This window comes from Malaclemys terrapin, chromosome 8 (genome assembly GCF_027887155.1).
Source record: "Malaclemys terrapin pileata isolate rMalTer1 chromosome 8, rMalTer1.hap1, whole genome shotgun sequence".
Classification (NCBI taxonomy): Eukaryota; Metazoa; Chordata; order Testudines; family Emydidae; genus Malaclemys; species Malaclemys terrapin.
Window position 1 is genome coordinate 104,654,453 of NC_071512.1, and position 25,175 is coordinate 104,679,627.

At 39.7% G+C, this 25,175-nt stretch overlaps 1 protein-coding gene across 1 annotated transcript; it reads left to right on the plus strand.

The window, feature by feature from the left end:
• Nucleotides 1-712: 712 nt before the first annotated feature.
• EFCAB14 (EF-hand calcium binding domain 14) lies at nucleotides 713-24,181 on the plus strand. The gene is made up of 11 exons (XM_054037662.1): nucleotides 713-1,045; nucleotides 3,086-3,234; nucleotides 6,511-6,656; nucleotides 9,626-9,724; nucleotides 12,625-12,735; nucleotides 13,770-13,871; nucleotides 15,001-15,192; nucleotides 16,252-16,338; nucleotides 17,977-18,088; nucleotides 19,249-19,380; nucleotides 20,214-24,181. The coding sequence occupies exons 1-11, from the start codon at nucleotides 858-860 to the stop codon at nucleotides 20,387-20,389; spliced, it is 1,494 nt and encodes a 497-aa protein (XP_053893637.1). The 5' UTR covers nucleotides 713-857; the 3' UTR covers nucleotides 20,390-24,181.
• Nucleotides 24,182-25,175: the final 994 nt, after the last annotated feature.

Genomic DNA, 25,175 nt, shown 5'->3' on the forward strand with positions numbered 1-25,175 from the left:
CTAGCTCTAGCGAGAGATTTTGTGACACAGGGTGGACTGAGTCCCATCTTCCCAAATTTCACACGCGCGGTTTCTGCTCTGGGGGGAAGGTCCCCTGGCAAGACCCAGTCTGAAACCTCCTCGAAAGAGCAAAACCAACCAGCCATGATCAGCTGAGATGGAGAGGTCCTGTTAGCAGAATGGGCAATGCTAGGCGCCCATAAAAAGTGTTGGATGCTCAGCGGGAGCTCGGAAACCGCCGGAAGGGGGGGCAGTGGAAATGCACCAAAGACCCCCTCAAGCAGAATCTCACCTCTCGCAGCACAGAGAGGGATCACAAAGCCCCCCAGATGGGAGATACCACTTAGGCCTGCGGTCAGCCGGACTGGAACCTTCCACTTTCCGCCCCCCCCCCCCCAACTCGCCACACGGTGCTGCTGGCCCTTTAATGATTCCCCCCCCCCTCCGGCCAGGCGGGGCGGGGCGAGGCGGGCGCCGCTGGCCAATGGGAGCGGCCCTTACTGGCAGGTGGGGCCGGGCTGGGGCTGAGGGAAGCGGAGCGGCGGCGGCCGCCCCCTGCTCGGCGGCTGAGGGAGGAGCCATGGCCCAGGCGGCGGCGGCGAGGCAGCGGCAGCGGCCCCGAGCGAGGCCCCGCTGAGAGCCGGACACCGAACCGCCCGGGCCAGGGACCGACCCCGCCCCCGGCTGAGACCGGCCCCGCGCGCCCGCCCGCCCGCCCGACGCCCCCCGGGCGGCTCCTCCTGCCGGCGCGGAGCCGCCCCACGCTGGAGCGCCGGGGCCCGGCGGCGGTGCTGGGAGTCGGGTACCAGCCCCCGGCGCCCCCCGCCGCCGGGGCCCCGCTGACCCCGCCCAAGAGGATGAAGAAGCGCAAGGAGCTCAACGCGCTCATCGGCCGGGCCGGCGACGGCCGCCGGAAGAAGCTGCCCAAGAAGGGGTCGGGCCACCGGCTGCTGCGCACCGAGCCGCCCGCCTCCGACTCCGAGTCCAGCTCCGAGGCCGACGAGGACGAGTTCGGGACGCCGGGCACCCGCTCCCGCTTCGCCAAGTGAGCCCGGCGGGGTCGGGGGGGAGGGGAATGGGGTGGGGGCGGGGGGGAGGACTCTGGGTTATATTTAGGGGACGTGGGGGAGCTGGGGGAAGGAAGTGGGGCGGGGCGGGGTTGGGGGGAGTTGGGTTGGGGAGTTGGGGCATTTGGGGGGGGCTGGGGGGAGTTGGGTTGGGGGCTGCTGGGAGAGGGAAGTGGGGTGGGGCTGGGGGAGTTGGGATAGGGGTTGGGGACATTAGAGGGGGCTGGGGGAGTTGGGATGGGGGTTGGGGCATTAGAGGTGTGGGGCTGGGGGGGGCTGGTTGTATGCTGGAAGGGAATGGGGATGAGTTGGAATGTGGTTGGAGCAGGGGATTAGTTGGTGTGATAAGGGGGGCTGAGGGTTGTTTTAGATGTTATACATTGGGTGTGGCGGGGGCTTAAGAAGATTAAGAGCGGGGGGGGCATAGAGTGGATGTAATAAGGGAGAGGAACTGGAAGTACAATTTGGGAGGGGATCAAGGTTATGAGCTACGTGGTAGGATAGGTGTAATAGGGGAGCTAGTTCTGGGCTGTGAGGGTAACTTGGTCTTAGCACCTGGTTTCGTCAGGTTCTGACATATGAGGAATAACCCTTGAAGATAAAAAGGGGTTTATGCACTCTTTTGTTGAGACACTATTGTTGCCCTATTGAGTTTGTTGTTCCCTGCTTCCCATTTGTCCCACCCCTTACCTGATCCTAGTTATTTCCGTCTTTGTTCTACTTGGCATCAGTGAGTTCAGTTGCTCATTTTCTACCCTTAATAAACCTGGCTCCTGGACTCCTAGTTTCAACCCCTTCTTTACTTCTCTCTTCTCAAACACACAAAATAAGTCTTAATTGTCAGCAGTATGGTTCCCTTGTGGTTAAGGTGGAGATAATTCTTCCTGCATAATTTCTGTTTCCAAAAGGTTAGGCTGCCTCTAATAACCTTCATCCCATCCTTTCTTCTATGTGTCCATATTAGACTGTTTTTGTATCCATGCGTAACTCATTACCCATGTCTAGCTGACATTATCTGGCTGGTGACATTTCAGATAAAGCTCTCACACAGGCACTGACAGGTCTTTCTAATTTATATTTACTTCCAAGACTCAGCTCTCTTCAGTTTTCTAAGTTGCTGGTGGTGTTATGTAAGGCTGTCACTGGCTTTTTCCCATTTTTCAAAACTTCTGCACCCACTGGGCAGATTAGTCACACACCTAGCTATCTGGTTTCTGAATGAACAAATCCCCTTCTGTCAGAAGAGGGTTTTGTCTTCCATGTTTCTAATGCACCAACCACTGTAGTTGTAGACACCACTTTTATTTTGATGCTCAGGGAATTATCTTCTGTTTCTCCTTCGGAGGAAAAAAAAAGTTCCTCCATCCTTCCTTGGTTGTCTTCCATCTCTCAACATCACTGGATGTCCACAGTAGCTAACCTTACAGGATTGTTACCAGGTAGTCTGATGACAAATTGATCCTTAACTCTTCTAAAGTAACTCATTAAATGTATTTTTAGAATCTTTCATTTTGTAAAAGTCAGTAAGGGCAAAATGATCTTTAGAAAGTTTTTCTTAAATAAATTGTGTTGTCTTGTATGAAAGAATTCATCTTCATACAACTAGCAGAAAAGATCTGAAATAGCTTCTGTTTTTTGTCATATCATAATAATTGATCAAGTCTTACCCTTTAAGTCTACATTACTTTCCAAACAATTAAACTTGAATTTTGCATTGTAACTCTATTGTAATAAAGCAGGAAACTCTGGAAACAGAAGCATGACAATTATACTAATCATGGAGGAGGAAGCATGTTTTCAGTCTCACGGATACATTTTACTATGAATACCGTTTAAACCAGATTTTCACTGTTTACTCTTGGAAATGCACTGCATTGATTCTTATCCCCAGTGAAGCAAACTTGCTGTTTTGTTAGGCTGTCAGTTAAGTTAACTTGACCGTAGATCTTCTTACACTTATAATATAGCTGTACATGTCCCATTGCAGATTCATGATCAATTTTTCATCTTTTACTCAGGGGAGAATACCTGCGATGCTGCAAGTTCTGTTATCCACTATGTGCTTTTGTCATTCTGGCTGCTTGTGTGGTAGCTTGCGTTGGCTTAGTATGGATGCAGGTTGCCCTCAAGGAAGATCTGGATGCGCTAAAGGAAAAATTTCGAACTAGTAAGTATATCAATCTTCTTAAACTGAATAACTTAGCTGTTTTTTACCCTAGCTGCTGGGAGAAGGTAATATAACATACTATCCTGTGCTTCAGATTGTCACAAGACAAGGTCTGGATAGACAAGGTCAGAACCTCAACTGTCTACTTGTTTTTATGGAGATTTGTATACAAATCTTTCTTAGAAACAAAACCTGAAAATGGTTCTCAAAAATACCCAGACGTGTATGGTCTGTGGACTGTTAAAGATTAACATGATTGCAGCACTGTTTTTTTTTTTTTTTAAATAAATAAATAAAAATCAAACTTTCCAAGTAGTCTTAAGGGATTTTGACACATCTTTCATTAAAGTTAATGGAAGATGTGTGAAAATCCCTTTGGCTGCTTTAAAATAACTCAACTTCTTTTCAAGTCTTTGAATGCTGCTGGTTATGTACTGCTTTAGTACAACTTTGGCTATTTCTGTGCATCTTTCTAAAACCTGTAACTCATTACTTTCATTTGAAATTGCTCACTCCAGGACCCATTTTTTCTCATTATTTATCTTCAACTCTTGTTTAAAACTGATAGTTGATAATTCTGTACTTAGAGGAATTTAGGTTTACATGAGGCATTCTGCTTATTAGTGTGAGTCTTGCTTTGTTCACTCATACAAGGTTGACACAGTTGCAGCACGATCAAATCACATCCCTGTGCATAGACCTCTCTCAAACAATTGCTGGAAAATCAGAGTATGAACCCTCACATGGCAAGAAATACAGAACTGTCTTGTTACTGTTTATTTGTATTACTGTAGTGCCTCAAGTTCCCAGGCAAGTTCTGGGTCATATTGTACTAGGCGCAATGTACAAAAACACAGAAGACAGTCCCTTCCTCAAGGAGCTAACAATCGAAATAGACAAGACAGATGACGATTCAGAGAGGAAACATTATTATTCACGTTTTGCAGATGGCACAGAGGTGCCCTGGCAGGGCTGGGAATTGAACCCTGATCTCCTGAGTCTCAATGAAGGGCTGTAATTACAAGACCAGTTTTCCTTTTTGTTCTGTTGGGGTTTATTTTTATTTTAACGGTTTCTCATTGTTGTTCCTATTGTACATTCCTGATGTTGCATTGGGAGTATGCTCAGTAAACTGCTTCTGATAACCAAAAACGCTTCTGCTTTACTTTTGTTATAATTACAGAGAAACACAGATTTTTATGGGCATGTTCTCATAACATGAACATACCTCTTAATTAGTGTTTTCCTTTTGATTTAAATGGTAGGTGGTGTATTTTTTATAATTGAGCTTGTATGCAAAGTGGACATGATCATTTCTGCTATCGATGTCTGAAGCAGCTTTGTGTAAGAAAAAGGATTTCACCCTTACGATTTTTTTCAGTATGATACTAAGAAAATTCAAATGAAAAATCTCTTGTAACTTCAAATAGGGTTTTTTTAATCTGACAGCTTTTCACTAAAGAGACATGGTTGGTGAGGTAATAACTTTTATTAAACCAACTTGTGTTGATGCGAGAGACAAACTTTCGAGCTACACAGAACTCTTCTTTGGGTCTGGGAAAGGCACTCCAAGCATCACAGCTAAAAACAAAGAATCTGTTCCACCTTGTATTTAGCTGTGATGCCTGGAATGCCTTTCCCAGACCCGAAGAATAGCTCTGTGTAGCTCGAAAGCTTGTGTCTCGCATCACCACAGGTTGGTTCAATAAAATATATTACCTCTCGCCCACCTTGTCTCGAATATCCTGGGACCAACATGACTACAATAACACTATGCCTTTCACTAAGACAGTTTCAGGTCAGTTGTCAGTAGTGATGCTTAGAATTTATATAGTACTTAATCTTCAAAGCATCATTCAGGCTTTAAATGGGTCACTTAAATGCATAATAATAAATACATGAAAGTGGGGGAATCAGTAGCATTCGTTAATGTGAAAAACTTTTCCAGGGTTTCCTGGAATTGTAAGTAGGAGTGGGCGGACAAGCCATCATATTTCAGTGTGAGCTCTTAAAGTGAAAAGCATAGAAATGCGAAGGACTCTGTCAGACTGTTTAGGTAAAAACATTTACTTTCTTTCTAAATCTATTTTATAAATACCTGATTTACCTATAAGAGCTTCTGAATAAAACACTGTTTGGATCCTGAGGAGTCCATACAGGTCTATTATAATCCTTGATCAGGACCCAAACATGTTTTTGTTTTAAACAAGTTATAAAAAGTAATTTTTTTATAAAAGTTACTTAAATATTGGTATATTTTTGAGCCCAAAGAAATAGGCAGTTAAACGTGGGAAGCAGCCTTTCAGGATGAGGAAAGTGTGTGGGACTAGAAAACAGAAGTGTAGTGGGGCTGCCACCCTTTAGGGCTTTAAGGAAGCCCAGCACAGCATATAGCAATCAAGTACATTTATTTTCCTTGGAGAACCATATAAAGTCAATGGGAGTGGCTGTTCTTAATTTACTTACTTTCCTTTAGGCCCTTTTAAAAATCCCCATCTTAAATTCTAAATAAAAAAGTAGCTTTCCTGTAGATCATAAATCCACAGAATTCATTGCACTATTCTTTCTTTAAAGGTGTGCTGTTTATTTACAAATTTCTCTTTAGTCAAGGAATTTTCTGTTTGCCAACTTGTTTTACAAGCAGACTTTTAGTGTGTAAGTACATGCTTTTTTTTTTTTTTTTTTTTGGTAAAGGGAGCTTACTCTGTTCAGTACTCCAAGTTCCTTCAAGTGATATGAAATCACCCTAATCTTTTTGGAATATTCTTCATAGTCAGCAGTCACTCTGTATGTTTGAATTGGGGATTGGGGTTAATTTCATATGCTGCTACTGTGAGAGTACAGTTCCTGGCAGTTCTCATCACTTACTCATTTTGCACAGTTTCTTTATTACATTAGTTATTGTATATGCTCCCAACTATGTTGTAATAAGAAAATAGTGCAAAATGATTGGACTACCTGAAGAGATTCTAAAGATTATCAGAAATAACATAATATGAAGATACTGTAAAGTGCTAAACATAGTAGACTCTCTAATTTTTGGCATTCTCCAAGCATCATGTGTTGGATACTGTTGGGTCAGGAGCTATCAATTTAAATCAACACTCTATTTCTGGGTTGATTCTGAATATAGGAGGATTATACAATGGAGAATGTTACTTGCAATGTTCTTCAACTACTGTAGATGTCACTGGCTACAACTTGAGTTTTAGCTTGTATAATTTTCACATCTTAGTCTGTTTTGCAGGATTACTCAATTTTTCATTTCTTTTTTAGTGGAATCTTACCAAAAAACATCATTCCAAGAGATCCCCAAATTAAATGAAGATCTGCTTGATAAGCAAAAGCACCTTGAGAAAATAGAGACTGGAGACATGGGACTAAATAAAATTTGGATAAATATCACTGAGATCAATAAACAGGTAATAGGAACAAATGTTTGACAATATTTCACAAAATATTTTTCAATATTAATGTTTTAAATCAACTCTGCCTTCTTGACTTTCATATGAAGTGTAAACACACAGTAAAGTAAGAATGAAAATGAACTGTCTGATACTTACAAACATGCTAGCACTCTTCTCTAAAGACTTAATATGAGAAGTTATGTAGATGTAGGTTGAAATTTTCAAAGCTGACTAAGGGATTCAGACACCACTCTCTGTATTTTTTTTCATGGCACATACACAGCAAAATGCCTTAGCTTTGAAAATCTCAACCAGAGCACATTACAATGGATCAAAAATAGTGACTGAATATCATTTATCTGGGAGGAAAAGTTTAAAGGAGACAGCCTAAGGTTGACATTGTTTCATCTTTGTGACAGTGATAATTGTGCAACTTGTCCCTAAATACCTGACATGAGGGCAGCCCCAAGTGTGAGGGGCTGTCGGAGGTGGGAATTAGCATACCTAATTACATCAGAAGCTGGGGGGATGAAAGATACCTAAATTGCAGTTTAATCTCCTGTTTTAGTATTGCAAAGGCAAATAAAGAACACAGTGCCTCTATTAGTATATAACATACTAAAAAAACTGAGTCAGTTCTCAGCGGGTATAAATTGTAGCTCCATTGAAGTCGATGGCACTAAGCCAGTTTATACTAGCTGAGGATCTGAGCCTTTGAGTTTTATCTAATTTTAATCGTAGTTTATTAATAAAACTGGCAGATAAGAATCTTAGTGAAGATAAAGGTACCTTTTGTTGGCAAGATGGAGATTTAGATTCAGTCAGTGAAACTGATTGTTTTCAAAAACAATTTAGCATTGGATAAAGTCTTCACTTTGAGTCAGATTTTTAAAGATATTTAGATGCCTAAAAATGCAAATAGGTGCCTTCTGGGGTCTTTAAATTTTAAATGTCCACGTAGGCACCTATCTGCATCCTTAGGCACCTAAATACCTTTACATTTGGCCCTTTGGCACTAATCACTTCCAAGTTTTCAGTTATTTTATAGCTGGCCACTTCAGGCCAGTCTTATAGTCAGCCTAACTTTCCACTTGGAGACATACAAGGGATTTACTAATTTCCGTCACGGCCAGCCTACTGCTAAACCAGTATCTATGCCTTTCCTCAGCTTGGGAAGCTGCATATATTTTTACAGGAGCAGGCTGAATTTATCTGTTTAACAACTGGATTGTCGAATGGAAGGACTTTGTACTTTGTTCACTTGAACTGCAGAGAAGTGTAAACTGCTTTTAAAGTGATGTGTTTAGCAAATGACCACAACTTGTCAATATTTTTACTTGCTAATTGGCAATTTTGTAACTTGCATAGATCATATTTATAAGCCAATTTGAATGAGTTAATCTTTTTAATTACTCAACTTCTGGTGCATTATTTGTAACTAATTTTTGAGCTAAACTATTTTGCACAAATTCTTAGTTCTACGTTCAGAACTTACATCTGTTAGTCTATGAGGTGCCACAGGACTCTTTGTTGCTTTTCATAACTTAGTTTTTCAGTGTGTTATGTATGTAGCTCCCTTTTTTTGTAGCTGTTTGAAGCGCATATTAAGGGAAGGACAGACAGGAAAGTTGAGCATTTTGTTGTATCTGATACTGTGAATAAGTAGGCTAACCAATATGGAACTAGATGATAGTGCATTTATTTTGTTGGTCTCTTAAAGGAAATGAATTGTATAGCAATGGGCAAATACAAATTGAAAAAAGTTGTTGAAAACAAATATATAGGCTTTAGTTCCTATGATTCTTACAAATAGAGCAAAGTTTTAAACGGAATGTAAGGAGTAATACTGATGTCTCATGTAATAGAGCTCTTATATAGGCCAACTTACAGTATTAGTTGTATGTCAGTTGTGTTCAGTGTAGTATTCTATTTCTTAGTTAATTATTTGACACCCCCCGTTTAAACTAGAATTAGAACCCCTCACAATCTTTAAGGTGTTTCTCCTCTCAGCACCCCTGTGAAGTAGGATGGGCATTTATCCCCATTGTACAGATAGTGAACCGAGGCCCAGACTGGGTGACAAGCCCAAGATCACACAGGAAGTCTGTGGCAGAGCTGGAATTGAACCCGGGATTCCCCAATCCCAGGCTGGCATACCAACCACTGGGCCATCCTTTTCTAGCTCTTCTTTTTCAGGTGACTGCCAAGTAAAATAAAGTACTTACAATATCTTACAATATTATCAAGGTGTACAATGTTATATTTGAGAGTTCACTGAATAGTGAAAGTGCAAAAATATCCAGTGGACACTTCTGTTAAGGCTTTGCATTTCAAAAGTTTCTATTAATAAAAAGGCATTAAGATTCTTTCCTTTTTCAGGTGGCAGTGATATGAATAAAGTAACACAGTAGAGAAGATATTTCTTCATAGGTCCTATTTTCAGGCACTTGTATCTCATCCAAACGATCAGTTTCTTATGCTAGTTCCCAATCCTGATTATTATAATTTAACCAGATGTTAGTACCACAAAAATGACTTTCCATGTCTGTCTTGTATGCAGATTTAATATGAAGGAGAAGATAGATATTCTGAATAGTAAAGGAGGGTAGCAATCCATCCAAACAGAAGCAGTCTAAAGAGTGAAATGAACCTGATATATACACCACAAATTCTCTTTTGCAAATTCTGAGGTTTGTGGTAAGGATTTTCCTGTGACTTGCAGGGTCCAGGCTGATTAAATTCTTGCGTTTTTGTTTTATGAGATGGCGTAAATAGTGTTAGAAACATCAGCCATTCCACATCTCCTTGGTGGTGAAGACTGGTTAGGCTAGGGATTCTGTGCACGTTCAAGAAAAACACATGGCCTCAAGCAGTTGCATGTGTTGAATGTCAGTCATAAATTAAAGTCAGTCATTAGGGGTGGGGGAAGATTGAAATAAAGTTGCTGTGTTTACTCATTCTAAATACTTTTCTCTGTTTTTTAGATATTGTTTTTGACATCAGCAGTAAATCACCTCAAAGCCAACATCAAATCTGCTTCTGACTTGATTACTCTTCCTGTTACTGTAGAGGAACTTCAGAAGGTAAGTATTATAAATATGGCTTTTAGTGAACATCACACTAACTCTAAACTGTAGCTGATTGGCTAGTTTCCAAATATTTCTGCAAACAGCAGTAACTACCAGAATCTCTCAAAGATCGTATGCCTCTATGAAATACTGTTAGCTTGTGTTCATTTCAGTGGAACACCTTTAGTGTCACGCTCAGTGATCCTTACTTAATGCAATCTAGAATATGATTGAGAATTCTCTAGATGCATTTTAATTGGTAAAACGATAAATATATCTCTAATGAAATGGTTACATCTTTATGTTGGTTTTATGTATATATTACCATTTGCGTTGGTAATCTTGCTCCATTCACATGTACGTGAAAGTCTTGGCTTTGTTTTATAACCCTTACAACCCTAAATCAATATTTATTTAGCTTTCTTTGGTAGAAAATGGAAGCAGATCCTTTTTGGAAAACCTTCTTAAACTTCAGAAGTAGTGTAATTCTCTGAATGGTTTATTTTTATATTAACATGTAGAAGTGCAGAAACTTAGTGTCATTTATCCAATAGGCTGAAGTGACAAGATGAAAGCCCTCAGGGTATTGTGTTTCCAGTATATGCCTAGTGAAATTATGAAAAGTGGTCAGTGTACACATACTAATCAGAATTTCCAAGAACAGATCTGCCATGTTATGTTAATGGTTTTCATAAAGCTATTAGCTGACTAAATTTAAATTGATTGGTAAAAGTATCTTTGGAATTATACAAGGCAAAACTATCTCAGCTACTTTTTATTTTAAATTTTCACTGCTTTTAACTCTTTAAAGGTAACAAACATAGACCCCTCTTGTACTCAGAGTTCTTGGAGAGCAGGGTTCAACGTATAGAGAATATTTCCAGGCTGTTGATACACTTGTTTCCATCTAGCTAGTCTTTCAAGAGGTTAACTGTACATGGACTTAACTATTCTAGTGGTGATTTCTGTGGCACATGCTTTAGCTGAATCTTCTTTCAAAAAGAGGAGTTGGCTTGTTCCCTGGGTTAAGCAAGTAGTTGCCTAAACTTTCCCAAGGTCCGCATTAGCAGTTTTGTTAGAAGTAAATATTTCTATTCTGGCAATACCTAAAGGCTATAGATGGGATGGAACCCCATCGTGCTGACAGTATCTAAGTGGAAGTCTTACAGTCTACCGACACCGAGTAAAGGTCGAAGATGGGGATACAACATACAAACAAATTAATATAATGAAGAATTGGCGCAGCGTGGTTGGTTATATTGTAGGGGTTTTATTTTTTAATTGAGGTTAGAGATAGGTGTAGGGATTGGGGAAGAGGAGAATATTCATAGCTAGTCACCTGTTTTGACATGATCAGGAGACGCTGTTTTGTAGGCATTATATCAGAGAAGTATTAAAGTAATTTTCTAGGAGCCCAAGGGCTGCACCTAGTTTGCATAAAACAAAAGATTGCAGTCTCCCCAGATTCACCACCACCGATTTTAATCTAGAACTGTGGTCTGTAGGGCTACAGGTTACAGCATGCAATGCTCCATTTTTGAGCTGAATGACAAGGCTGTATTTCATACTGGAATAAGTGATGCTTGGCCACATCTCACTAAAGTTGAAGCTCAGCTGACTGTATGATGGAACTTTGGGAGCTGAACTGGGTTAATGAATGGCATTATTTCCAGCCCTAAGCTAAGGTATTAAAAATAGTGGCATCCATTTTCACTCTTCTCCTGGATATCCTCTTGCTTGCACTCTTATATTTGGTATGTGCAGTGTAAAATTGGAATCCTGCCAGGAAGTACATATGCCTTAATTTTATTTTTACAGAAAGTGCTAGAAAAACACTATGTGGAATTAAATAAAATTGTTTAAATTGCTTTCAGGTTTGAAAACTAAAAAAAGTGGTGAAATTCTAACCTTAAAGCTTGGTGTCCTTCACCCCTCACTATATGTTTTTGAACACTCTTATGGAAATGAAGCATATGTGGAGCTTCTTCATTGTTGTCTTTGGGTGTTGCCTTGTTTGCTAGGGAAACTGCTACTACCCCCTGAATTGGATTTTAAAAATATTTGTAAGCCTCCTCCCCCATTGCAGTTAATGTCTCTGAAAGCAATGAGGAGCCTTTTTATACTGTTAAACAAGCCTGAAGAATTCCTTTACTGTATCAGAGTTCCCCCTGCAGCAGGGCACTTGGTTATGGGGAAGTGGTGAAGGCACTGTTGCTACAGCAGGACAGCTGGGGTCCTGACTTCCATAAGAGTGGAGGGGGGCGTATGCTGTATGCTTGTATTGGGATTTACAAGAGGAGAAAATGGTCAAGTTTCCTGAGAGTTGAAGGTGGATAATGAGGTGTCTTAGTGGATATTTACAGGGAGCGCCTCCTCCTATGTATGAGTTGCTACCTGGGAGAAGCTTGTTTGAAAATCTAAAAAGTGGGGTCATTGGCAGAATGGAGATGGGGTCAACATCTTAATAGGATACAAGGGAGAACAGGCCATGATGGGGCTTAAAAGGGAAGATTAATGGTTCATATTTGGTGTAGGGATGCTGATATTAAAACTGCACACAGAAAAATTAGATTACTTTTCATCTAAGTACTGCCCAGGAATACTTAGATTCCTGCAGGAGGAGCATGCCCCTATATATCCCCTTAAATCACCCACATGAAAAATGGAAGAATACATGTGGATGGAGGTTATATTAATCTTCCTTGTTGGCATCAAAACATTTTGAGCAAAGACTAAGGATAAAATAACTATTATAGTCTGTAAATGCAAATCTGAATCCTCCAGTTCATCACTTAGGTTTCTGGCAATCTGGCTGCGTGGCATTTAATGAACAAAACCTTGTTTTCCAAGTTGGTCTTTCAGATTCCGCAGTTGAGCACAGCGGAAGTTTATTAGGTTGCTATTTCTGTTTTCAGAGCGTAGCTACTATTGGTAGCACTCTAACCAGTGTGGCTCATGATGTTGAGGCTATGCAGGCAGCGATTGACGAACACAAGAAAACCACAGAGAGGCTCCAGAATGATTTGGTAAGGACAGTACTAATTTAACAGAGTTAAATATTAGCTACAGAATCTGTAGTAAAGCTTAATGTGAACTCTACCAAGTGCTGTGTAACTTGAAAAATAATAAATAGTTAAAGATCTCTGCAAGATGCTGGCTAGTATAATAAAATAGCGAATAGTCTTCATGTGACATCTATTCTACAGCAATGAGAGCATATTTTCTTGAGGCCAAAATTTCAGTAGGTTCGCAAGACTGGAAATAGTGGTTGCCCACTATGTGTGGCCGTCTCAGGAGGGCTTTATGCCACCTACGTGCTGCAAAGTACAACTTATTGTGGCTCTCGGAACAACTGGAGAGCAGTTGAGATTGTGGTTGTGTTGGGAGTGTGCTGGAGTGAACAAGCCCATGGCCCAAATCAAGGTGCGTACATAAGAAATACAGGTTCACAAATCCCAGCTGAAACTCTCAAATAGCTGAACCTTTAGAAATCTTAATTTACTTTTAAACATTCAGTCTTGGTGCCACAGTGGGAGCGTTTGTAAACTAACTTCTCCTGCTGCAGCAAGAAACACTTCAAGAACACCATAATGCTAATTGATTTGTTCACTTCTACTAATCCTATTTTTCTTTTATGGCAGGGTTAACTCTCCAGCACTGACAACCAGGGATTCTTTGTGCTATGTATTGGAAAATAATTGATGCTGATTCTAAGAAACTATGCAGTTCATTCATAATTTTTCTTAACTGAAATGTATATCACGTGCATGTGTACTTTGAATGCTGCATGTGACAGGGAAAATGGCTGATGTATGGCCACTATTTTAGTGAAACTTAAGTCTGGACCCTGCCTATTTAATAGAACAGAAATCGTACACTGTGTTTTGTACTAGCATACTTAAAATATTCCATGCACAACCAACCTATGGTTCAAAATGTGTAATTCTTGCAGATATTTTAGTAAAATATCTGAAGTTATGACTACAATGTTTGTCTAGCCTCAAGAGTTTCATAGATGTAACAAAATATTTATTATTGCAACTTCTGCTTCTTTTGTCAGAATGAATACATTAAAGAAAATGGAGAAAAACAGGTATCTTCACTTTCCACCACTGCCAGTCCAAGAATTAGCAATAGAAATCAGACGGAGAATTGTAAACAGGTATTTATTGCTTTGCCATTAAATGCCAGCAGCATTGCAGTGGGTAAAAGTACAATTAATATTTTTCCTTAGGCTAGGTCTATACTACCCGCCTGAATCGGCGGGTAGAAATCGACCTCTCGGGGATTGATTTATTGCGTCCCATCGGGACGCGACAATCGATCCCCGAATCGGCGCTCTAACTCCACCAGCGGAGGTGGTAGTAAGCGCCGCCGACAAAAAGCCGCAGAAGTCGATTTTGCCGCCGTCCTCACAACGGGGTTAGTCGGCTGCGATACGTCGAATTCAGCTACGCTATTCACGTAGCTGAATTTGCGTATCTTAAATCGACTCCCCCCTGTAGTGTAAATGTACCCTTAGGCTCTTCAATATTGTAGTATGATACTATGAAGTTTGTTCATGTCGAGGTTGAATTTGAATATAATCCATGTACGGGAGTGTACTGCAAAGGCTTAATAAGTGGTGGTTGAACAAGTTAAGGGTGTATCTTGTAGTAGAAGTGTGACTAATGAGTTAAGGACTTGAAATAGAACCTGGCTTTAATGTCAGGTACTTGCCTGTCAGCTTGAGCAAGAGAGGGAGAGGCAGGTGATGAATCATTCTGAAGATGGTAAAGTACAGAAACAGGGCTTTGGAAAAATGAGTGAATTGGACATATGACTAGACCGAAATACCTTGGGATGGGAGTGAAACCAGTGTTTGTATTTTTAATACAAACAGTGCCAACTTCAGAAGTAAACCTTGTATGAACAATGCCTAGTGCTTAAGCTCTTTGTCTAATACAGTAGTTGGTATTGTGCCTAAGGTAACTTGCATTGAAAAATTAGGTTAATGCTCACTTCAGTTAACTGCATGGCACCTGTTGTAATCAGAGTATTCATTGGCAGCAATGAATTTTAGCACTAGGAAATCCCATTTTCGAACAGCAAAGGCTAAAGGGACTCACTCTAGTCTTCCTCACTGTCAGGCAATTCCAAATACGCAGTAGTTTGTGTGGCTCTGAAGCCCTTTGGAGAAGGATACTTGGTTGAACTGGGCCGCTCACTGTTTCATTAATTGAAATAATGCTGTGGCAGTGTTTCCAAACAATAGTAGTGGGATAACACAACTTATTCTTTTTTTATTTCAGGATAACCAGTTCCTGCACGCCATGGTAGAAGAGATAAATGCTTCCTTAGTGACATACCAAAAGATCAATGATCTAAAGCTTCTAAGTATGGATACAGCAATCAGTAATATAACTCAGAGGGTTACGTGGCTAGAAAACTCTGTGGCTGCTGTGAATACGTTGGAAAACAGAGCGAATTTGTCCATTAGTGCGGTAAGTGTTCAGTGACCATGGGTGCCTACTTGCCTTGTAGGGTACTTGAGTGGCCTAGGGTGCTTCCTGTGCAGCAACCCTAGTCTGCAAGAGACTAGGGAGGCCTTTCGCTACACTGGGGATGGCCTAAGCCAGCGTTTCTCAAACTGTGGGTTGGGACCCCAAAGTGGGTCACAGCCCCATTTTTAATGGGGTTGCCAGGCTGGTGCTAGAATTGATGGGCTGAAGCCGAATCCCCTGGGTGGCGGGGCTCAGGTTACAGCCCCCCTGCCTGTGGCTGAAGACCTCTGGCTTCGGGTGGTGGGGTTCGGGCTCAGGCTTTAGTCCCCCTTTTCAGAGTCCTGTCGTAATTTTTGTTGTCAGAGGGGGTCGCAGTGCAACGAAGTTTGAGAACCACTGGCTAACGTAAAGGAAATGTGTCAAGATGATGCTTTGGGAGGCTTAATATTTGATTTTAAAGGAAGTTGGAAGTTTCAGCTGCTGTTCAGGTATCTTAAGTGGCAACCTTAAGAACAGTTGTGTGCTGAAACAGAGACCGTTCTTCCACCACCCCATTAAGAATCTAGGCCAATCCCTGAATGCTCCTACCTAGGACTGCCTCTTGATAGGGTTTTCCAAGTGTATGCTATACAGTAAGGGTATGCTGATGCTACAGTGTGTAGGAATTTAATTGTATAAGTCTCATTAACATTAAGCCATGCAGATAAATTTCAGGGCTGAAATTAAATTTTAGGACTACATAATGTAAGATTTCCAATGCCATATTTGAAATTTGCATTTAAATACACTGCTTAATCCCATCTTCATCTGCAGGGTCTTGGTGGTTTATTTGAAAGTAGAACATGTGGCCAAGTCCATGCAGGAGATCCTGCAGAAATGTTTCACATAGTGTGGTAACCAGAATTAATCTCTTAATATTAATGTGGTTCTGGTGTATACTTGTTGTAAGTTTGATTCTGTTTTACTGCTACATGCGTGCCCAGTTTGAAGGAAGAAATCTTCATTACAGAAGACTTTAAGCAAATGTCTAAGCTCTAATACTCTCACCTTTTTCTTCAGATGGGTAATACAACTACCTCCCCAAATGTGGAAAGTCAAGATCAATCAGAGAATGAAACTGCTACAGAAAAAGCACAGAATGCAAAGGTAAATAGAGGAAACTAAAATCAGTGTTGATTAGTAGATCATGCTATTAGTCATGTTAAGTCACATTTATTTGGGTCACTCTGATACTAATACATATTTTCAAAGACAATGAGGTAGCAAAGTAACTTTCCCACAACGTTATGTGTGCAGGAAATGAGTTAAGATGGAAGTAAAACTAGTAATAGGGTAAGACCCTGCCATCTTGAAATCTGTAGAAGCAGCATGCACATGAGTAAAAGCTGCAAGATCCAGGCTCCCAGTAACTACATCTCCCTCTGCAACTTGCCAAGATAGCTGCATTCAACTGGGATATTGCAACTGAAGGAGCATTGATGGAGACTGAGGGGCCAGGGGCTGGGTCGTCTTGGCAGACAGCCCTTGGCACATCAACTCCTTACTAATAGACATCAGGACAAGCCTGGCATTTTTTGTGGCTCAGTGAAAGCCTTCCCCCTCAAGTAACAAACTCTAAAGACTAACTGGGAGCATCTCTAATAGACAAATGAAAGAACACTCTGATTAAGTAACAGCAGCTGAAGTGTTGTGGGTGGGAGTTATTATTTCTGGAAAACAGTTTATTCTTTGTATTCAGTATATAAATAGAGTTGGAGGGTAGTTGGATGCATTGAATCATAGAATATTAAGGTTGGAAGAGACCTCAGGAGGTCATCTAATCCAATCCCCTGCTCAAAGCAGGACCAACCCCACGCATAAAAAATGCTTCGGCACTGGTTTAAAAAAAAAAACCACCTGTGATCTGAGTGATGCTTGATGAAGAATAAATACCTTCAGTAACCCTGTTTTTGTGACTCTCATGTAATCTTGACTTACATGTTCAGTCTGTGAAGTAAGGGCCAGAGAAGGGATAGACTGAGCAAAGAGCTTGAAAGGGACCATGTGATAAAACTTTACTTAGACTCTCTGAAAAGGAGTTCAGATGGATGAAATAATTCCCAAGATGTCCTAAGATTCAGTGAGTTGATGTAACTTATAAACAAGACCCCAAGTTCAACTGCATGTGGTGGTTGGGTTTTAGTACATGGCTTAAATCCTAGGCTCACTATGAGAATTAGCAAAATAGGTCCCATGTGTGACAAACGAGCTCTATATAAAGGTCTGGGTATTTTCAGTTGATTTGACAGGGATTTAGTAATTTATAATTCCTGCATCCCACCATGGCAATCATTACTGCACAAACACTTAGAAAATAAGCAGTTGAAGCAATGTTGTGCAGCTCTACTAATGTGTCAGAAGCTTATTCCGTGTTACGTTGGGAAAATATAGTAAATGGAGGCTTCAGTCAATGTATTAGACACCTTAAATTTAGATACAAAATAGTGGTAAATAAAGCACTGGGAAAAAGTTTTTGTTTTGAAACAAATAATGCAAAAAATTTTTGCCAGTTGTTTTAGATTCAAGTTCTGGTATTAAAGACTAATGGGTTGCACAGGAGTGAACTTTGGGATATAGTTCCCTGAAGGTTTTTTACCTTCTTAATCAACTAAAACTTACTTGGCCTGGAAGTATGTAGGCTAAAAGTTTACAGATCTGTTGTAAAGTGAATTCTCTTTACCTGCTGAGCTGTACCTGGTGAAGAAAGGTTGCTTTTAAGAAATATTTTCCTGTTGCTTTGTGCAGAAAATAGAAAATGTAGATCCTCAGGTATCAAAACTAAGAGAGAAGCTTCAGCTGATCAATGCTCTCACAAGCAAGCCAGAAAATGAAAGATCTCTTGAGGCATCAATAAAAGGTGGGAATATTGTAGTAACTGTATAATTCAGAGAATAAATAACAAAGGTGAATAATTAATATTTTCTTAAGATATGAATATGAATGAATGAGTCTTTAAAATAGTAAGAAATTGATGGTACTAAAACAGAACTCTTGCTTAGAGTTCAAAATATAACGTGGAGCAATTAAGTGAGGTTTTCCATTGTGCTTAGAAGGACCCCTACACTTATGCTGTGTAGCATTTCCATTTATGTAGATAAATATGTAGAAGCAATACAGGCATGGAATGAAATGTTTATCATCAGTGTCTGTTAAACTATCATATCGTAATTTTATAATTTTAATACTAATTGGTGCTCTGTAGCCAAATTAAGCGTACTGCTTTTTCAATAAAAGTTAGTGCTTCTAAAAGTTTAGCATAATGCCAACGAGTTACAGCTGTACCACTGCACTTCAGTCCTGAATTTCAGTATCTCTGCTATTCCAGTCCTGAGTAATACCAAACATGTGTGTTAAATGGCCACTGTTTACTGAAGTAGAACCTTGCTAATTCTCATCTAATTGGTAAACTTGACAGTTCCTTCCCTAAAAAAGGCTCCCCTCACTTACTGGGAAAGAGATAAGAGGATTAGTGAGACCTACGTAGGAATTGCCATGCCAAATCAGGCCAATGGCCGATCTCCAAAAAATTTAGCACCAGATGATCTAGAGGAAGGTGCAAGAAACCCTGAAGTGGACAATTACGGTATCTAGCCATTAGGTAATGTTGTTCTTTAACCCCCTCAGCTAGAGCGCTGCATATACCCTGAAGTGCACTCATACTGCAAGTGTTTGTTCTTTTCACAGTGTACTAATGTATATTTCCTAGCATAGCATGAAGTATTAAGACCACATAATTGTTTTACAAAATGTACTTAGGTGATGTATCCTATAGGATGGCTTGTTTGCTTACTTGCGGTTACTCAAAGTTAAATTTCTGATGGGCCTCCCTACTAGTAGTGAGATACAGCAAAATCTTGTTACATGTTGAAACTAGCAAACCCACCCCATAGTACATTTGAACCTAGTTTTTGTAAGGCAAAAAGTCTTTGTACCACTGGTCTATCTTGTCCCAGGCTATTGCTGTTGATTTTAATTGTGTTAAAATTTATAAAACTAATGTAAAATAACTTCTAACAGGTGGAAAAATGCAGACTGCTACATCAAAGCCTACAAATCTTCCAAAACTTTTATCAAGATCACTTGGAGTCAACATGGAGAGAAATGGACACCCAAGACGCTTGTCGATACCAGGAATTGCCACCATAAAAGGTACATCTCAGTTTGCCTTTGATTTGCATAAACACTTCTTGTAAGTGCAGACTAACAGACCATGAATAGTTGTGGAATAACATAGCTGAGGCAGAATATGGGACAGTAGTTCTGGAAATGGAACGTATAGAAAGTATGTTGACAAGTCCAACAGAAGAAGGATAGATGGAAGAAGACGTGTTTTAGTGATTTGGAGGAGAAGTGGTATTTGCATGAAATGGGAGAAATGTTTTGAGTGTAAGGTATATCATGAAAGATACAGAAAACAGGGTGGGGGTGAAGGGATAAGAGGAGGAGTGGAAGGTGTCAAGGGCAAAGGATATAGCTGTAAGATGGAGCAAATTGGTATTTGGATAGAACTATTTCAACTCTTACGTTGGCAAAAAATATGACGTTTTAGCTTCAGAAAATGTGCAGAGAATAATAATACTTGTCCCTCCGTATGATCTACATAACAAGTACAGAAACTTTAGTTCAAAGGCTTCTGTCATGGAAGGTAAACTCAGTCTGCATATTTTTATCAATGTTTGGTTGGGGGAGTGGGTTATTAGAAATAGCGATTAAATGCTTTTGTGTTCAGATTTACAAAGTGGATTCCAACTAAATAAAATCTACACATCTTCAACAGAGCTTACACTTGCTTTCTGAATTTTCATCATTACTGGCTTACGCTTTGTGTTTAACTTACTGTATGTATACAGAGAATATCTTATAAAGCCTCATGTAGTTTTCCAGGCTTGTAGGGGACCATATAATGTAGTAAAATAGGAAGAGAACTTGTACATTGCGTAATTAAAGTGCTTGCTGCTTAAAACTGTTTGTCCTTCTTGCAGATCTCCAGGATTTGTTTGAAAAGACAGATCAAGGCATTGGTGGAAAGCTATCCTATGAAGATCTCCAAACTCTGGTTGGCTTGGCAATACAAGAGCCACAGAGCTATAAGGAATTTGATACAGACGGGGATGAAAAATACTCATTACCAGAACTGAGATTAGCTTTAGGTGTATAGCATAAATATTTAGAAATGCAGTATTGATGAACTTTACTATAGCTACTGAAAACTGCAAAAGCTACGTCTGCACTTTGCCCAACGTCCTTCAAATATTTGGAGCTAACTTTATGTACATGTTGCCACCTTTTTAATTTGCATTCTTTGGATATATTGAAAGATTTTTTTAAAGGGTTTCATCTATGGCATAATGTTAGGAAGTTCCTTCAAAATTCCAGGAAGATCCTAAACTCAAACTATGTTAGGAATCATCAGCCAACATTTTCTTTCCCTTTAAGGGGCATTCTTGTGTTTAAATTGGAACATGTGTACATCTAGACAAACCCATGTTTTATATTTCACATAAATTTGCCTTAAATTAGAGAGCTGCACTTTATATAGAGCCAGAAGAAATCTGTCTTTTAAAGGTAAGCCTTTTCTGCTTGTAAATATTTGAAATAGAGTAAATTATGCATATTTTAGGGAGGGGGGCGTTTTCAGGGCTGGGTTGATGACCATGCTGGTTTCTAAACCATAAAAATGCAGGATAGTCTGAAGGCAGAGGGTATTTCAGTTTCCACTTGGATTTTAAATGGCCAGTGCATCCAGGGATGGTATTTGAGTTCAAACTGAGGCAGATGCAAGGCATGATTTCTCATGCCATCCTACAGAGGGCTTTCATTTTAAGAGGCAAGGAGTGAGAAATGTATTGTTTTGTTTTACATCCTGAGCCCATCAGAATAATGACATGGCTGGGACTAGGTAAGGTAGCTGTTTATGACCCAGTTCAGTGTTTCCTTTTAACTCTGTTGCATCCAGAGTTATAATTTTGTGGGAGGAGGGTGGCTATAAAGGGGAAACTATTGGAACATTTTAATTGACTCTTAGTTTAAAGCAAGCTTGTCCCCTGAAGTTGCTGCTGGCTGCCATCTTGACAAGGTAACTTGCACCCCTATTACGCTCCATGTACCTGGCAAGCTCACAAGTGTGATAATGGTCTCCCTGACTGGGGTTGGTGTTATTTTTAACAGAGCTTCTGACACTCCCAGTTTCTTCCTTCTAATATTGTTTCATGTTATTAGTCTACCCAAGACCAAGAGCAGTTTGTTTCTAAACAAGCCTCTTTGTGCTGCAGTGTCACCAACAGGATGGGAAAGCCTACAATAAAGAGAACTTGGATGCAGTTTCCTTGCTGCATGAATGTTCATAGTTCTTAGGGTCTTAGACAACTGTGCATTCCTCTCATTCAAAGGGGGATAAAAGGCAGGTGCAGGGTAAGATTGTACAACATATATTTTTTTATTGATGAGTGCAATATAAATTTTCTTTACTATAGGTACTGCTTTGATTTTGAAACAAATATTCACACCCAAAAAGAACATACTAATATGTTCATATTATAAATATTATGAATCAACTTGAAGACCGCAATATCCAGAAACTTTTTCTGGAACATACAAAAAGGCTTTTGCAGAACGTTGTCTCCCTCAGGCCAGATCAGGGACAAATTAGACTTTATACAAATTGTTTCATTGGCCACAAGCATAATTCATAGCTTTTTTTTATGGTCATTTGAATATTGATTTAGTGGACTGTAAAATATACCGATGGTCTATTGACATGGGTTATCTGGAAGTCTGTTCATAGTTAGTTTTTATGTGACTTTGATGGGATGCTTATAATTTTACAAGGAAATATTCTCTGGAAGTAGTCAAATCAGTGAAAGGTTTAGCAAAATGGAACCCTTTCCTAGGTAATCTAGTCTGTTTCACCATCACTCTTACTGTCCTGTTTTGGGCATGTTTGCTTTGCCCAACAGGGAGATGCTTTCATTGATGTGAAGTTTTGAAATGCAGTATAACCTGGCTTCTAAGCCAAGTAGAAGTCAACACTCATTACTTTTGACCAGTTTCCACACCCCTTTTATACACTTCTGTATAAATCCCTTAACCAAATAAAAATTCTAGCAATAAAAAATAACCATTCTGGTATTTTGTTTGTACATTCTGTATCATAGTTGTATGCCAGAATTTGCACGGTATTTTTGGAAGGTTTATTTGTATGAAACAAAACTTAGGTAAAAGGTAAAACTTAGAATTGTCTATAACCGCAACTTTAAATGTTTTCCTTGTTGCAGTTTGTTTTAAGTTTGCAGGGCTCTTCTGTGGTAATGAGAAATCTTACTCAAAACTCTCTGGAAAGAGTGCATGCATTTCCAATCTCTAGTATTTTTATGTCCTGTGTATGGCAGTGGTACTGAATTGATCAATTATTGAGGCACTAAGACATGACCATTCTGTGGTGCTGGTTAACCTTGGTTAATGTGCATATTGGATACATAGTGCTATCTCTAAGGTCATTAATTGGCATTGCCACAAAGTCTGCAGCCTTACTATTATTGTGGAGTGGACACGTACAAGGAATTTAACAAAATAGGGTCATTTAAAAGTACAGTGAATTATTATTCATTTTCAACTAGTTCTTTTTACATTTAATTTTGGCCTGCAGGCAGCCGTCCTAATCTCAAAGTATTGCTCAGCATTCAAATGCTCGAGACTTGTACGGCTTCTCAGTTGCTGCTGCTGATATCAATCCATGTTCTGACCTAGATTGTTAGGTAAGGCACCAGCAGACTTTTGTTGATAGCCCAAAGACTTTATCTACACTACTGTTGACCGGCCATTGGTAGCTGCAGGTATGTTAAACACTTGCCTAGATTTGCTCTGAGCAGGGTGAGATGAGTGGTGGCTGGTCTACATTTGCACCACCTGGCACTAGTGGGAAATCAAGCCAAAAAGTCTAACAGTCTAATCGAGCCACAGTTGGTGTGATTTTTAAATCCTGTTCTGTCAGCCATGGGACTTAATGCTTCCCCCCACAACTAGAACAGCTCTTCCGAAATGAAACAGTGGGATAGTTCATGGAAGATGCATGGATCCTAAATTCTAGTCTCTCACTGTGCTTAACTCCATGGATTCCAGTGTTGTTACTCTTTACTTACCCTAGAAAGGCTCAACCATGGTCACTAGGATGCGGTACTTAAAGGAAGATGCTGCCACAGAAATACCAGTGAAACTTTCTTATACCTTGGCTAGTGGAAGCCCAAGCTGGAAAGGGTTAAGTCTGAGAAGCAGAGGTGGGTTTAAGGAGATGGGTTTACTTTGGGAGAGCAGATGGAGAAGTGGACTTGACAGAGGTCTTGGCAGCAGGGAAAGTTTGAAAAAGGTTGCTTCTAAGCATTGGGAAAGGGACAGGAGAGAAGGTGCATCACTTTATTAAATGGGCTTTTAAAATCATTCTGACTTTCATGTTCTTAACTTTGCTGTAGATGCCTGGTTGAGAATAGCTACGTAAGAGACCCTCTGGACTCTCCTGTTAAACTAGTACTAAAGCATTGCACTGGTGTAGCCAATTGCTGTCCAGGATTCTTAAAAACCCATTTTATAATCTATCCTATAATTGTAAATAATTACCAAGTTGTTTTGCAGTGATTTTTTTTTGTAGTTTTGTTTCCATATATGTTATATTCTTGCCTGCTAATTTGTTTTTAAACTTAGATTTACTAAACTCAGATTTTTAGACTGAACGGTGTATAAGGACCATTTTGTTAATTTTAGTTTACCTGACCTTTCCTGTACAATAAGTGAAATGTTAGCTTTATTTGAATAAAGTTGGACCTATTTTGGAATGTACAGAGGCTTTTTTAGATCTGTATATGGAGTAAATTAAAGCTGATTTTAGTTACCGAGTTCTGCACATGTCATCATGTAACATAACTGTTTAATTTATCTAAATAAAATATTTCATTTTTTAGTGTGTACTTGAGTAAATCATTTGTGGAATAAACAGCACTAGAATGATAAGCAGATAAAATTTAAAAAAAAAAGTGAGAAGACATTGAAAATTGAGATCAGCTTCACTTTCCCTGGTGTTTCAAATGTTCAACTTCAGCACATGGGTACTGATGATAAAACCTTTTTATTCTATTCAGGTTCTTATTCCACCCTTGTTGCCATAGTATCAGAATATCATAGCATCAGAGTACCTTCCAGAAGTGCATTAAGCAATGTGACAGACATTTATTATGTGTAATTTTTCCTCCCTTTTTCCTCGCCAAGGGGAAAATTGTGATTTTAATTAGTTTGTATCTGCTGTGTGTGCTATTGAAGGCAAGAACAAAGAAATGCTTTATGCTTGGAAAGTGATGATGTTTGCGGCAATTCTTTCATCAGTGTCTTCCGTGATTGGGATAAAAAGGAGTTACGAATACTTTTTAAAAAATTACAGACAAGTTTCTCTAGACAAAATTAAGTGTTGTCCTTTCAGCTTTCAAACTAGAGGTGGCTGGAAAAAAGTGGTTTTGATTTTTTTTGGTTTTGTTTTTTTAAAGGGGCATCTCAAACTTTTAAAACATTCAGGAAATTACCCAAAATGTATGTGGGGAAAATTCTGCTCCAATCTAACATTAACCATGCATATTTTGATGGGCAAACTAATGTCCTAGCCTAAATTGATATTCAAACTCCCTCAGCCTTCAAGGCTTGAAATCCTGGCTGTATTAAAAATCAATGTCAAAACTCTGTGACTTCATTGGAGCCAGGATTTCACCCCTAGTTTATAATGGAACCATGGTTATAACCTTAATTAGGAAGAAACTTTCTCCATAATTAAACTAGCAACACAAAATAAGGCTCTGGCATGGATTGCCACTCTCACCCAATCCAGCCATAGCTGGGGTTATGTGATTTGGAGTGAAAGGATGAAAAACGCCATTCCTATGTGGCTGATTTTTTTTAATTAAACCTCA

Bases quoted from the DNA above. Each gene is read 5' to 3' on its own strand.
- EFCAB14 (XM_054037662.1), top strand. From the start codon at position 858: ATGAAGAAGCGCAAGGAGCTCAACGCGCTCATCGGCCGGGCCGGCGAC. The intron at 9,725-12,624 runs GTAAGTATTATA...TTCTGTTTTCAG, and splicing joins CTGTAGAGGAACTTCAGAAG to AGCGTAGCTACTATTGGTAG. The intron at 13,872-15,000 runs GTATTTATTGCT...TTTTTATTTCAG, and splicing joins AGACGGAGAATTGTAAACAG to GATAACCAGTTCCTGCACGC.